This window comes from Megalopta genalis, chromosome 1 (genome assembly GCF_051020955.1).
Source record: "Megalopta genalis isolate 19385.01 chromosome 1, iyMegGena1_principal, whole genome shotgun sequence".
Lineage (NCBI taxonomy): Eukaryota > Metazoa > Arthropoda > Insecta > Hymenoptera > Halictidae > Megalopta > Megalopta genalis.
This window is the reverse complement of record NC_135013.1, coordinates 26,877,023-26,891,126: the sequence shown is the minus strand read 5'-3', so window position 1 is coordinate 26,891,126 and position 14,104 is coordinate 26,877,023. Positions and strand designations below refer to the sequence as shown.

The window sequence follows — 14,104 nt, the reverse complement described above, 5'->3', positions numbered from 1 at the left end:
AACTTGTAACGAAGTCCGTTAACAACGCCTCGCGTACGCCGCAATTTCTGGTTTTCGCACCCAACGTTCCATTGAAAAGAGTAATTGAACAGCGAAACCTTTTGTATAACGAGTCACCCGCGGTCCGGGTTTTTATCATTAATGTTCCGTCGGCCGGAACTTTCTCGCGGCTTTCCCCTTACGTTTGAGAGCGTACACGGCTGACGCAAAGGGGAGAATTAAGACACGGGGAAGAAGGATAGCTGTTATGGCTACGGTGTGCGGGCTCGCTAAAAGGCCAGTCTCATTTTCAGAAGTTCCTCGGCGAAGCCAGACAAAGCGACCTTTTCCCTTTTACAACCATCCTCCTCTCGTTCTCATCAGCTTCTGAGCGCCACATTTTCATGTTTAAGAGTGGAAAAGATCGTCGACGGTATTAATTTCAATCGTAGTTTAATATCCGGCTCGCCATGTGGCGCAATAACGGGACCATTTATAGTCTTGCTTCCTTTTGTTGGGAGAATTAGAGTCGTTCAATTACTTCTGTCTCTGTATTTATACGAAAAAATGCTTGATATTATGGATGAAATAATTGTGCTGTAATATTTCTGCTCGGGAGAGTCGCCTAAGTTCAATAAGGGTTCTTGTTCGTTCGTAAACAGCGCCGAATTTTTTGCAAGCAGGAAACGTTAAAGGTTTGAAATACTCGAATCTGATTGGTCGAAAGAAATTCAACTCGGCCAATGAGAGCGTGGCCGTTGATTTGTGCGCAGCTAGATTTCGTTCGCGCAGCCGCCATTTGTTTTTTGAACGGTGCTGGACGGTTCCCAGTGAAGCAGGAGAATGGTAAAGTACAAATTATTTATTGTTTTATAATGTATTTGTTTTGGTTTCGTTGGAAGAGAGTACTAGCGTTTCTTTATCGTACGATCTAAATAAGTCGTATTCGTCGATTAGTATGCGCCGACATTTTTCGGTCACGTGTCGGCAGTCACGTCTAGTTCTGGTCGTTAAAAAGTAACGATGCATTTTATTTACTGATACGATGATACACATATGGTTCTCAACATAAAATATAAAAAAATATTAAAAGATTTACAATATATCGGTTGTTAACGCGATTTATTAAAGCGGCTCATGCCTCAGTGGTGGTTGGTACTTTGTCCGCATCAGTCGTGGACACGATCCGTGGTTCTATTAGTTGGGCAATATTTATTGTTATAGTGTCATTTACTGTTTGGATCTCTTCATCTTCGATAAGCGTAAATTTTCCAACTGGTACTTGAACCTCGGATAAGCCATCTACGGAACATCAATTTCTCATTCGATTACTCGAAATTTATTGTTGCATAGAATGACTTCAAATTCACTTACATAACACTTTAAAGGTGTACAGTAGAGTTTTAGGACAATACGATATTACTTTGGCCACGATGAACTCTGAAACCTGTGGTGTATAATCCGAACCAATTTTGAGCATCTGAAAATTCAATCAGCATATATGTATTCATTGTTCGCCATTTTAACTAATAAAGCGCTTACCTTGAACGCCACTATATCTTTCAGTTCAGGTTTTGCTATCAGAGCTGAACAAGCTTCGAGATCTTTACTTGTTAATTCTCTCCCTTCTTGCAACTGTTTGAGCACATTGTTGCTCTTGCTGTTATTCTCCAATTTATTCTCTTCATCGGATACGTGTTCGAGTTTGATCTCCTGCTTCACCTGCGAGTTTGTGAAAGTAACCGGAGTAGAATTTTCACCCAGAGATAACAGGTTAGCAAGCTCAGAAGGTGCTTCTTCATTGGTGCAAGATCCGTTCATCTTATTGCTCGGAGTAATTTCCTTTTCTACGATTTCTGGACTGTCTAGATTATCAAACCTTATATGCTTGCTGGTAGATATCACATAAGTATTTATTATTTTGGGTTTCCTAGTGACAAGCTCAGTTTTTACAGACTTCGTAACCTCCTGTGTCTTCTTCTTCCTCCTTGTTCTTGTTCTTTTCCTTTTCAGACGCAAGCTACTGTCTACATTTAAATCGGAGAGAATCTGCCCATCTACTTTCGAGTCGCTTGTACTGTTCATTTCATCTTCTGTTCTGTCATATATCATACTACTAGTTTCTAAAGCATCTGGAAAGATAGTTTTACAACATTAATCAACTAAATGAAGATTAAGGATTTAAATCGATTTTCTTACCATTCTGGGACCTATTTAAAGCATCAATTAATTCGTTCTTTTCAACAACACTTGGCTCTGATTGGACAGAATAAAAATTAGTCTGCGACTCTTTGTGTAAAACCAAATTACTAATTATTTCTGTTTTCGCAAAACTGTCCCGAACTTCTGGAACCGTTGTATTGATTGCTATTGTTGGTAACTCTGTCTCCCCTTCTAGTCCCGTTCCTGGACAAACACTGCAACAATTCAGAATTTTGTCAGTTATGTTTATACATTTTGACAGCTCAAGTACACAACAATGGTACACGACAATCAAATTCTATTAAAAATTGTGATTCTGTTGTTTCTCAAAATCTCCTATGAGCTACAGTTATCCAATAACAGACAAGATCCTCACAGTATTGTCTCATTTTCCTTGAGAACACGAATATCCTCGTCAGGTGGCAAATACTCGGTCTCATTTAACAACAAATGAAACGGCTCTTTGATATTAAACAGTTTTGTGATGTGATCAACCGCATGGGCGATCCGCAGCATTTTCGTGCCATCCACGAAAATCCAACAAAACCGACGAACATCGTTGTAAAATTTGCACAGATCCACCCTGACACGAAAATTCGACCGGCACATTTTCACTGTTGAGGTTACTTTCCATTTATCTTTAGAAACAAGCGCCATTTTCCTGGCGGTCGGTTGCCGAATACTCGAAATCAACAAACAATGATAAATTCGTCAAGCTGGCCGCTCATGCCCTCTGCAGTCGATGATCAACTGTATATACACTTAAAAATAATATCACAGGCACACAAAGTTTCTAGCTGAAAATGCAGAAGACATTACACAACAGATATCATATCTATAATTGCCTATATCTTACATTATTCCATATAATATAATTTAATTCTTCCAGATAATCAAACATATTGAAACAGAAATGAAGAAGATAATAATAAGCACGAAGACACTATAGCTCGAAATAACTATACCTTATCTGTGATATCGCATTATATCATCTGTTGATAAAAATTGGTTAACTGTTTAAGCGTACTGCCACTACGTGAATTGGTGTTCAGGTTTTATGAATAAAGTGTTATATTAATAATTGAAAGAGAACAACTACGAAAATGAAAGTGATATATACTATATGATATATATTATACTATATATACTATACTATATATCATATATATATATGATATATACTATACTATATACTATACTATACTATACTATGTGTATATACTACTTTAGTTAAACTATCCTAATTAACATTTCCGACTATCCAAAAAATGAAGCTTTAATAAAATCATTTTTAAATAAGTGAAAACAGATAAATGGGATCACATTTTGAACTCTGCGAATAGAATATATGTATATATAGAATATTCTAGCTTCGTTCAACACTTTTACAACCGCGTCAAGAGTCTCAAAAATTCAAATAAAATTAAAGTATTGCAAAGCAAAATTATACGACATCGATTACTTCGTCAACATTCTGACGCGAATATTATTAATTAATTAAAGGTCAACGGGTTAATGAGGAAAGACTTGGTGTCCGTGGAAGTTGAATACGACATCCATCTTTTATTTAATTTCTGATAACGCGATGATACAAAGTTAAGAGCTTACACGGTACTAGTGTTCTGTCACCAGATTACTTCGTCCAAAGCTACGCTAGAAATTAATTAGTCACAGTCGCGTCCGCGAGCACGAACCCGACGCGATCGCTTTACTTACACACGGTCGGGTTCGCTCGTCTCAAGTCGTTTCTCGGTCTAGACAACATTAAATCTAAGTAACACGAAGGTAACGGGATCGCAAAAAGTCCAGATGAATAGATGTGTTTTTGTTTGTGTATGTGTGTAGATTCGTATGCGTGTTGTGTTGTGTGTATTTATCAGCAGAAGTTACGCCCGACATAGAGTCCCGAGCAGTGTTAGAAAGCTTACGACTCGACACGCGATTTTACATTGAAAATTGATTTACTGTTATCGTGATGCGCGACATTTCAATTACGTTCGCTAAGCCCTCGGATCGCGGGCTCCACCGCTCGCGGCCGTTCAAACCTTGTCTATTTATGTAAAATTATGGCCCAATGTGGGCTCCGATTCGACGAGATATCCACATCACAATATTCTGTTATTTACATAGACTCTCTACATTTATGCTAACGAAGTATATATATCTATATTTATATTTATAACGAAGTATATATATTTATAATTTATAATTTATAATATATAATATATAATATATATATATATAGATGTATATATATTATATGTATATCGTAATACAAAGATGACACTAGTTACTTTATTCCCCCGAAACGATGTAATTACAACGCCGTCCGACAAACGGAAAATACAATAATAAAAAAACGCTCGCTCTGTCTAATCCTTAAAATCAACGATCGTTGCACATGGTTCGCCGAAAATCTCGCCGTGTCGCGACAAAAACGGTGGTGTGTCTTTCCTTTTTACGTATTTCAGCGTGCAGCGCGTAAACCAACGGCCGCGCTATTAAGTATAGAATCTTCGAAAAGCTAATCCGCGATCAAACAGAGTTTGTACCCGGTATTACAGACGTTCCGCCTGAACGTGTTATTGTACTTACAAGTAACTCAGGCTCGGGCAAAGGCAATCGTGTACAAGAATTTTTATGTATTATTGTAATTGACAAATAATTCGATATTCCTCACGAAGAAGAAGAGTGAGAGAGAGAGAGAGAGAGAGAGAGAGAGAGAGAGAAGGGGGGAGAGAGACATCAACGCTGGAAGTACCGGACGGTTAATTATTATTTGTGTCTCGTTTGCTAATGAAATCATAGAGGTCCGAGGAAAATTGATTCCTCGAAGAACTCGGTAGACAGAAATTTTCGCGAGATGTTCCCGGCAGTTCCAGCGTTAATTCTGTGGCTGCGAGGAAGAACGCCGCAAAGTCACGTGTTTTCACTTCCGAGACATTGTCGCTTAATTTTATTCAAGTAAATTTTGATTGAATGATTTTAATCGAATAAATTTTGATTGAATGATTTTAATCGAATAAATTTTGATTGAATGATTTTCATCGAATAAATTTGGATCAAATGATTTTAATCGAATAAATTTGGATCAAATGATTTTAATCGAATAAATTTGGATTAAATGATTTTAATCCAATAAATTTGGATTAAATGATTTTAATCAAATAAATTCGGATGAAATAATTTTGTTCAAATAAATTTTGATTAAATAATTCTGGTCAAATAAATTTTGATCAAATAAATTTCGATTAAATAATTTCGATCAAATAAATTGAATTTCATTTAAATTTCTAAATTTCTCGAAGTTTATAGAATTTCTTTTCGCGTCGTTTCTTCCGATAAGTACATAAATCCTGTACGCCGCAGTTCAATTAACGCATTAGCTGAAATCTTTCGAAATCGCGGACTGCAGCGTTTTTCCTTATAGCCGCAGAATTGTGCGGCGTGATTCACGAAGGTAAACACACCGGGACGTGGATCTTCTGTTACGCTCTCAAACAAATTACGCAGCGCAGAGAAGAGCGTGGGCGGCTGGGAATTCAATCGATTGGCCAACGATACTTTATAAAACGTCTTCCGTGGACGTTTGCTTGTGCTGCTTGTAACGGGTAATAAGGTAGGCGAGCTGGGCAGTGGGAGAGAAACCCTGAAATAGGACACGGGACGCCTCGACGCGTCCGGAAAAGATTGGACACGGTCTTAATAATTCGGTATGATCGCTGAACGTTCGAACCCGCTGCAATTTGGTCGACTTCCCGCCGTGAACGATTTCGCCGAACGGTCTTGATTCCGCGAATCGGTGATTCGCGGCATCCCAAAGAAACTCCCTCATCGGATCCCAATTTCCGCTATTAATCTACACAAGTACACGCGGGCCGTTCTATCGTCTAATCGCCGAGACGCGAACGTGGTTCACGGATGAACCGCGAATATTGTGCGTTCGCTAATAGCAACACGAAAAGAGTTCGGAGATACAGTTCTCTCTCGCAATAGTTCGCATACTCCTCCGTCGCATTTGAACGCTTGCTTGACTGGCGAATTAAGTCACTTTTCTTGATATTGCACAAAATTGCAGTTTCGCGTAACAACGCGAACGAAAGATTAAATACAAAATGTAACTTTATTGTAACGAGATTAAGCGAAGGAATCGTAATTATGTCGTTATAGCTTAACATAAAATCCGTGTGTGATTATTACGTACGCCATGCGGTTATTAATTTATTAGTAATTATTAATTAGTTACAATAAGTAATAGTCATAAGCAGTTGTAATTAGTTAAGGAAACCGAAGAAACACGTTTGCAGCGTCGATCGTTAAATCACTGTTCGAATCGTTCAAAGATACGTTCTGACTCCTTCATTGCAGTGTAATCGACTAGTAATTAGTCTAATTACATGGCGCCAGAGTTGGGCAAATTTTATTTCAAATAATAAACAACGAATTACAAATTAGCTTAATATTTCATTTTCCGAACATATCTTTGTTCAGTGCAAAAGTCATTCAAATAATCCCACAGATAATTCATTCATTATTTCTTATTCGCCAATGAAATGATCATTTGAATGCACGTTTACTCCAACGATGACCAACTCTGCATAACGCGTTGGTTAACTCGTGTTAAATGAAAACGAGATATTCGCAAAACGTGCGCCGCGTTATACGAGAAGTAACTTGTGTTACCGAATTATTTGGAGAGGGTGCTGTATCCGCTGGCAAATGGTATGCTCCCGACTCAAGGATGTATTGGTAAGATTGGTGTTCGAGGTACCGCAGCGAAGAAATCGAGGACAAAATGTAGAATACATCGAGCACATAGACCTGCGCTAAATACATCGAATTAATCGAACAGTGAACATCTATCTCTCGGTATCGCGATCCCAGGCGGTTTCTCGCTGCGAGGACGACCCTCCTGATCGCCGTCGAATCTCGGAGGTCCTCGAGGTTTCAATGCGGATCGGACGTGAAGATCGTACTCCGGGGTCGATATTGGCGAGAAATTGGAATCGAAGGATCGCGTTGGCAGCGCCGACGGTCGCGGGAGGTTCGGGATCAGCGGCGTTCATTCGGAGATACTCTCGACGCTCCGCGTCTCCTCCTTCGAATTCCTCCGAGGTGGCATCCTTGGGATCGATTCGGCCCGCCGCACACGCACAGCCCGGACGCGTTACCGGGGGTTATTATCGATCGATCCGGAATCACTGGTCGTGTTCGGATCGGCGCCGAGCATAGCTTGCCTCATCCCCGGCCGTCGAAACGTTCGTTCCCGTTCTCGGTCCCGGCTGAGACCCGAGGTCCGCGCCCGAGAACCCTTACGAGAGAATGCAGGAATTCCTCTTGGACTCGGACCGCTCGCGGATCTGCTGCAGGTGCTGCAACTGCGCCGGCGATGGCACGTGAGCGCTGCTGCTACGGGAATTCAAATGCTGCGGCGGCGGCAACGACTGCCGGCGACGTCGACGCAACGCCGGGCTCAGGTTGTACTTCAGCTTCGCCTGGATCAGCAGCTCCTTGAACACCTGCGAGATGTTCACGTTCTCTTTCGCCGACACCTCCACGAAACCGTTCTCCCACTTCAGCGTCACCAGCTCCCTCGTGCTCTCCGTGTCCACCTGCAACAGCCACCGGTTAGAATCGACGACAGATTTAGGCGGTATTCATTTTTGCAATCTCTGACAAGAAGTATACAGTAATTTCTCCCTAATTCGCGCTGGAATTGCGCACAGAAATGGACAATTTGGGAAGAGGAGATACGATTATTCGAGCCTTGCGTCTCGTTTTTGTAGTTGTTGACAATCGGTAATTATATCGGTATCTCATCTTCCCAAATTGTCCAATTTCAGCGCGAATTAGGGAGAAATTACTGTATTCGAACACCTTCCAAGACAGTATAACTTTATTAACGCTAGCTTTACGGAAGCCGACAAAATGGCGGATCACCAATTTTTCAATTTACGATCGTTCGGATTACGAACATACGTTTATGAGTTATTTATTCGATACATGCGTCACTTGCGGCAAATATTACGACACTCGTTAAAGATTAGAACGAACGTCTTGATTAGTTAGTTTTATGAACTAATTAATTAATATAGAACAGATGCTTTTGTCGCTCCTTTTAAGACAGTATAACTTTATTAACGCTAGCTTTACGGAACCCGACAAAATGGCGGGCCACTAATTTTTCAGTCTACGATCGTTCGGATTGCGAACATACGTTTATGAGTTATTTAATCGATATATGTGTCACTTGCGGCAAATATTACGACACTCGTTAAAGATTAGAACGAACGTCTTGATTAGTTAGTTTTATGAACTAACTAATTAATATAGAACAGATGCTTTTGTCGCTCCTTTTAAGACAGTATAACTTTATTAAGTTAGCTTTACGGAACCCGACAAAATGACGGGTCACTAATTTTTCAATCTACGATTGTTCGGATTGCGAACATACGTTTATGAGTTATTTATTCGATACATGTGTCACTTACGGCAAATATTACGACACTCGTTCAAAATTAGAACAGATGCTTTTGTCGCTCCGTGAATCTAGTGTTGAGACTGGTCTAAATGACATGAATTCTTTTGAAAATGTTAGGGCGACTAGTTTACTGTACGATGGCTAAAATAATTCTTTTTAATTTTGCTACTTTTTTACACGAACCTGGAACGAAAATTTAAAAGACGCGTTTCGCAAATCTCGGTAACTTCTTATGCATGCTGGAAATTTGTGGTGCGAGTCGGACAAGATTGGAATATAGTCCGGGTACACGTAGACTCGGGTCGTCGCCGTGATAGGGTTAATTAGAACACGATGTTGAAGAACGTCTCGTTACGTAAATACAGAGAAGAACCACAATTGTCCGAGCTATTTACGAGAACATGAACGTTCTTATAATAGAACAGTTACGCGAATACTGTCCAAGATTAGATCCTTAGCAATTACTAATCAGTAGATCTGTAGAATGAATAGTCGGCTTACATCGAGTAATTCGCGCGTGAAACATGTTTGCATCGTCGCTACTGCGAGTCCGCGGATTTTATGCAATTATGACAAGAAATGAGTCATTTGAAACAGCAGAAAGATCAAAAGAAACCGAGAATTTTGTTCTATTAATCTGAACTTCTTTCAAAACATTTAACAATGGACAGAAATTGTGCTTGTTGTTGTGTCTTGCAATTTTGACGCAGATAATAAATATTATTATTATATATATTATTTATATATATTATTTTATATATTATTTATATATATTATATATATATATTATTTATATTATAATAAATATTAGAATTTAATGTAGAAATAAATATTTCTACATTAAATTTTGCAGTCTAACAATACCGACTTAACGATAGGGGCCGTGAAGGTTAACTCACCGCCTGTTTGGAGACGACCAGATCGACCTTGTTGCCGACGACGACGATCGGCACGGCGCCCTTCGCGCTGTAGATCTGCGCCTTGAGGGTCTCGACCTCGAGGAAGGTGTTCGCGTCGTTCACGTCGTAGACGAGAATGAACGCGTCGGCGGACTTGATCGAGAGGTCCCTCATCGCCGGGAACTCGTAGGAGCCGGATGTGTCGAGGATGTCGAGGGTCAGGTGTACCCCGGAGACGTTGAAGTCCCCGTGATGCATCTCCTCGACGGTCCGCTTGTACTTCGCGGTGAACGTGTTGTAGAGGAACTGATTGATGATGGCGGACTTGCCGACCTTCGCGGCGCCCATCACCACGATCTTGTGCCTTATATTGCTGTCGGCCGGTTTACCGCCGCCGCTGTCCGATTCCGACAGCCTCTCGTTCCTGAAACGATCATCGATCCGGTCCGAGGTTATTTCGGGCTCTCCGGCGCGAGGGGCCGAGCTTTCTCATCGGGCTGATGACGGTCGCGCCGAGCACGATCAAACTGTCGCGGTAAAGCAAAATTAGAGGGCCTACCGGGCGAGTAAAATTTCTTAATGTCCCCTCTTCTTGGCGCTGGAATCGACCCCTAACGAGGCTACGGGCGTCGAAAAGAGGAAGAGAGAGGGAGAAAGACGCGGACAAGAAGTGCCTCGCGTTTAAGGGGACAACGGCCCCCGGGCCGAGAGAATGGCGCTAATGAACGTTAAAGATCCCTTTCACAGGCATCACGGCGTTATTGAGCACGCGTTTTGTGCCTGTCCTGGATTCGTGCTTCGCGAAGGTCTACGTGTCTCCTCCGCGGTCGCTGTGCTCTTTGCATGCACCAGATAACAACTGCTCCCCCTAAGTATCTTCGTCTCCGTAATCATCCACGCTTATTACAGGAAAGAGCCGGGCCGTGGTTATTACCGTCCGCACAAAGGAAGAAGAGCCGAGCTTCCCTTTTTGCGAAGTCTCGCCGCAAAATTAAAGCTCGGCCCGCCATATCCCCGCTACCGACAGCGAGTCAAGAGGAGAGGCCAGAGATGAAGAGGCCGGAAGAAAGGAGCCAAGGAGGAGGCGGGACCTGCTAAGGGTAAGTGGTTGAAGGCTGAATGTGTTTCAAGTAGCATGCTAGATGTGATCTCTCTCTCTCTCTCTCTCTCTCTCTCTCTCTCTCTCTCTCTTTCTCTCTTGCTTGTTTCGGCCCCGTTCTCCTCCCTTCCCCCAAGAGTTACGCAACTTTCTCGCTGGTTCCCCTGTTGGAAATTTCGCGGCTGATATTCGAAACGTGCGGACAGTTAATTGCGACCGTGATTGCGGTGGAGACTGGGTGCGAACGATACTTCGGGGTTGTGTTACTGGAAATATTTCGGGGTTCGTTAGCTACGGGTAATGAAACTGTTCCATTTAATTGCGCCTGGGGAAAGTAGCTATCGTCGAGGTTTAACCGGTAACTTTGCCAGATTTTCGACGACGGTCTAGCTAGGCTCGTAATTAGATCGCGAACTTTATGCATTTGTGGAAAGAATGATTAGGCGAGACGCGGATTAGCGACAAAATTCTACTGTTACATTATTTTCAACTTATTGGACTTATTAACGCTCTGAAAATTAAATTAAATTAAATCTGTTTTAGACGCCGACCTTTTAAGTAAAAATAAATAAATAATAGCAAGCAGAAAATAATAAATAAATTTCTTTTATGGTGTTTTATAAGCTATATCGCGTTAAGAAAGGAAACACTTTTATATTTTACATTAGTTTGTTGAAATTGAGATAGAAAATGGTGGTTAAAAAAACAGATTGAAAGACGCAATTAAAGATACGCTTAGCAATTCGTTTCCAATCGTTTGTTACAGCAAAGTTTGTCGCGTTCGTTTGAAACACAGAATCTCGATTAAGATTCAATCTGCAAAATGGCTGAAATATCGCTCGATCATCGGAGTGACTATTTCTACGGCGCGTTAAGGAAATGGAAGTTAAATGAAATTTTCTTTCCTTTGCCAGGCCATTCGGCAAATTAAAAGTGTAAGGAAATTGTGCCGCATCCTATCGAATATTACGGTTTCGGTCTTCGACTGCGTATAAAATTTCGCAGCGTGATTACAATCAACCGTGTCATATCTGCTTCGCGAAGAAACGTGGAATATTCAATCCGCCTTATCAAATAAGTCCAGAAAAAATTGCTGGTACACAAAAATGAACAATTTACCATGATCATACCATGTTTAAATTTTCAGCATTTATTCACATAAAACAAACAGATTTAGAAACGTGAAAATCGTTGCGGATTATGCTATGACACTTCTTAACACGTTCCGTGCCGAGCTTTTTTTACTCGAATCTTCACACTTTGATATTTTACTAAAACTTGATGTATTACGTGCAATTATTAATTCTCGTACACATAACAACGTAACAAAAACTTATCAACGCCCATTCTTGCGGTGGAAATTGATTCTTCGGTTCTAAATTTCTTGTAAACAATTTGTTCAGTTCACTAAGTAAACATGCAAGCGTGTATCATGGATGGTACACGTGGCACGGAACGTGTTAATGGCGTTGGCGAGAGTCGCTACTCGAGTGCAAAGGGTTGAACGCTGCGAAAACTATACAGATCCGTGTCGCGTTTTCTCACCTGACATGCTTCGTCGGCCCGTCTTCCTGGCCCTCTTTCAAGGACGACGGCTGTAGACTGAAGCGTCGTCGAAACTGATGCCGTCCTTTCATCATTTGTGCGGTGGCGTTCCTATAAAAAAGAAAAACGAAGCAAGGTTCACAAGGTGGATCAGTTCATCAGGGGCCTCGTAAAACGGAAAAATTCGAGAGTGACGAGCCGGTGAAACGACGACGTAACGTATTCCTCGTTAAACCGTCGGTTTCTTCCAATTTCTACGTGCTCGGAGTCGAAGCTGCCGGCCGGCTCGCGTGTAAAACGCTCTTGGACAGCTATTACGTCGTCTGCGCTCGGTTATAGATCTCTTGCGAGCGCCGTGGAAAAAGCTTATGACAGGGGAGAGATGATACACCGTCTGTATTATATTACACACCGTCTCTCTCTCTCTCTCTCTCTCTCTCTCTCTCTCTCTCTCTCTCTCTCTCTCTTCGTCTCTCTTTCGTTCTGCTCGTTGGCACAGCTCCGTTACAGCCGAGAAATATTTCGCGCGATTCTTCGAGCTTGCACGCGCGTCCGTTTAATTGTTCCTCCCCCGCTTATCCGAACGCGATTCCTCCCCGTCAGCTCGATCCGCTCGCAGACGGATCCAACGAACTGTCCACGCGACTTCCGGAAACCTTCGAACCTGTTTTCACGGGGACGCCGATTGATCTACCCGCGGATGGACGTCCGCGTTTCTGATAAAGCTCGGCGAACCACGCGCGACGAATGTTATATCGATCGGCCGGGCGGTTTGCCGCGGTCGCACGAACGTTGATTCCGCTGCCCACGGCTGCCGGAAGTTCGCGCATTATTGTTTGTCCCAATTCGGGAATCCGAAGAACTTTTTGCGCAAGCACGGGAAAACCTGGCCGCCCTACGGGCCGAATCGCGGCTGCGATGATTTCGAAGTCCTCTGGAAAGCGAAAGTTCCGAGTGGACTCGAACCTCGAGAACGGAGGCTCGTTTTACAAGTACTTCGAGGAGGGCTGTCGGCGCTTTAAGCATCATCGAATCTTGAACATGGTCGAATCTTTCGCGAATAACTCCGGCTCTTGCGGTAGACTCGGCTTATCGGCGGGCGGGGTCTCTGTAATTGGGCCGAGAAACTTTCGAGACGAATCTCTGAGGAAGCAGAAGTTTCACGGAAATCGGATTTTCCTTTATAAATGGTACGAAAACAGCGCCGCGGTTTGTTCACGTTCAAAATGCCTTCGTACTTTGTGCAGCGGATGCTTAATGCTTTCGGCGCAAGCGTCGCTGGTGTGCATAATTAAATTAATCGTATTTATTGTATTTATCGTATTAAATACATCGCATCCCGTTAGAAAGCGTGATGAAAGCGTCGTCAAAGGGAAGCTATAAATTCTCGAAATGTCGTGCTATGTGTTACAATTTTCAGTAATTATATTCACGAGATTCGTTTGACGTTCTTTACGTGAAATGCGAAATCGCGGTCGTCGCACATGTGTAAATCTGTTAGCGAACGTGTTAAGGAACTACTGTATATTTAAGTGAAAAGAATTTTGAAGACAAGCACAAACACTTCAGGTATTTTCTAGCAGGTGATCAAAGATGGTCAATTAACCCTTTGCACTCGAGCGGTGACTCTGAGGCACCGCTAAAATTGTTACGTTACGTTCCAAGATAATTTTTATATTACCAAAGCTTAGATACAAAAAAAAATTATAAGTTTAACTGTTGTATGTGTCACAAGATTCAGTTTCATACGCATGAAATGCGCTTGGTCACATAAAATGGAAATATTATAAGTCAGAAATGTTAATTTAGATTTACAGTTAAATTGGCTTCGAGTGCAAAGGGTTAATATGTTCCAGGCAAAAATAATTAATGACATTTTACAGTCCCCGAGAGAATTGT

At 41.8% G+C, this 14,104-nt stretch overlaps 2 protein-coding genes and 1 long non-coding RNA gene across 3 annotated transcripts in view; 1 reads left to right on the top strand and 2 right to left on the bottom strand.

The window, feature by feature from the left end:
• LOC117220956 (uncharacterized) overlaps positions 1-14,104 on the top strand; it is a 405,009-nt gene that overhangs the window by 299,076 nt on the left and 91,829 nt on the right. The window contains exon 3 of the long non-coding RNA XR_013034273.1: positions 10,471-10,661. This is a non-coding gene — a long non-coding RNA (uncharacterized LOC117220956). The remainder of the gene's footprint in view (positions 1-10,470; positions 10,662-14,104) is intronic.
• Positions 990-2,988, bottom strand: LOC117220445 (uncharacterized). Its single transcript, XM_033470409.2, has 5 exons — positions 2,558-2,988; positions 2,179-2,396; positions 1,522-2,111; positions 1,354-1,459; positions 990-1,281 (listed from the first exon to the last, which is right to left on the bottom strand). The coding sequence occupies exons 1-5, from the start codon at positions 2,836-2,838 to the stop codon at positions 1,115-1,117; spliced, it is 1,362 nt and encodes a 453-aa protein (XP_033326300.2). The 5' UTR covers positions 2,839-2,988; the 3' UTR covers positions 990-1,114.
• Positions 3,715-14,104, bottom strand: part of LOC117220949 (ras-related protein rapA) — an 84,594-nt gene continuing 74,204 nt past the window's right edge. Inside the window, exons 2-4 of the mRNA XM_033471446.2 lie at positions 12,206-12,316; positions 9,562-9,985; positions 3,715-7,793 (exon numbers count right to left, since the gene is read on the bottom strand). Of these exons, the coding sequence (XP_033327337.1) occupies positions 7,494-7,793; positions 9,562-9,985; positions 12,206-12,300 (819 nt within the window). The 5' untranslated portion in view covers positions 12,301-12,316 and the 3' untranslated portion in view covers positions 3,715-7,493. The remainder of the gene's footprint in view (positions 7,794-9,561; positions 9,986-12,205; positions 12,317-14,104) is intronic.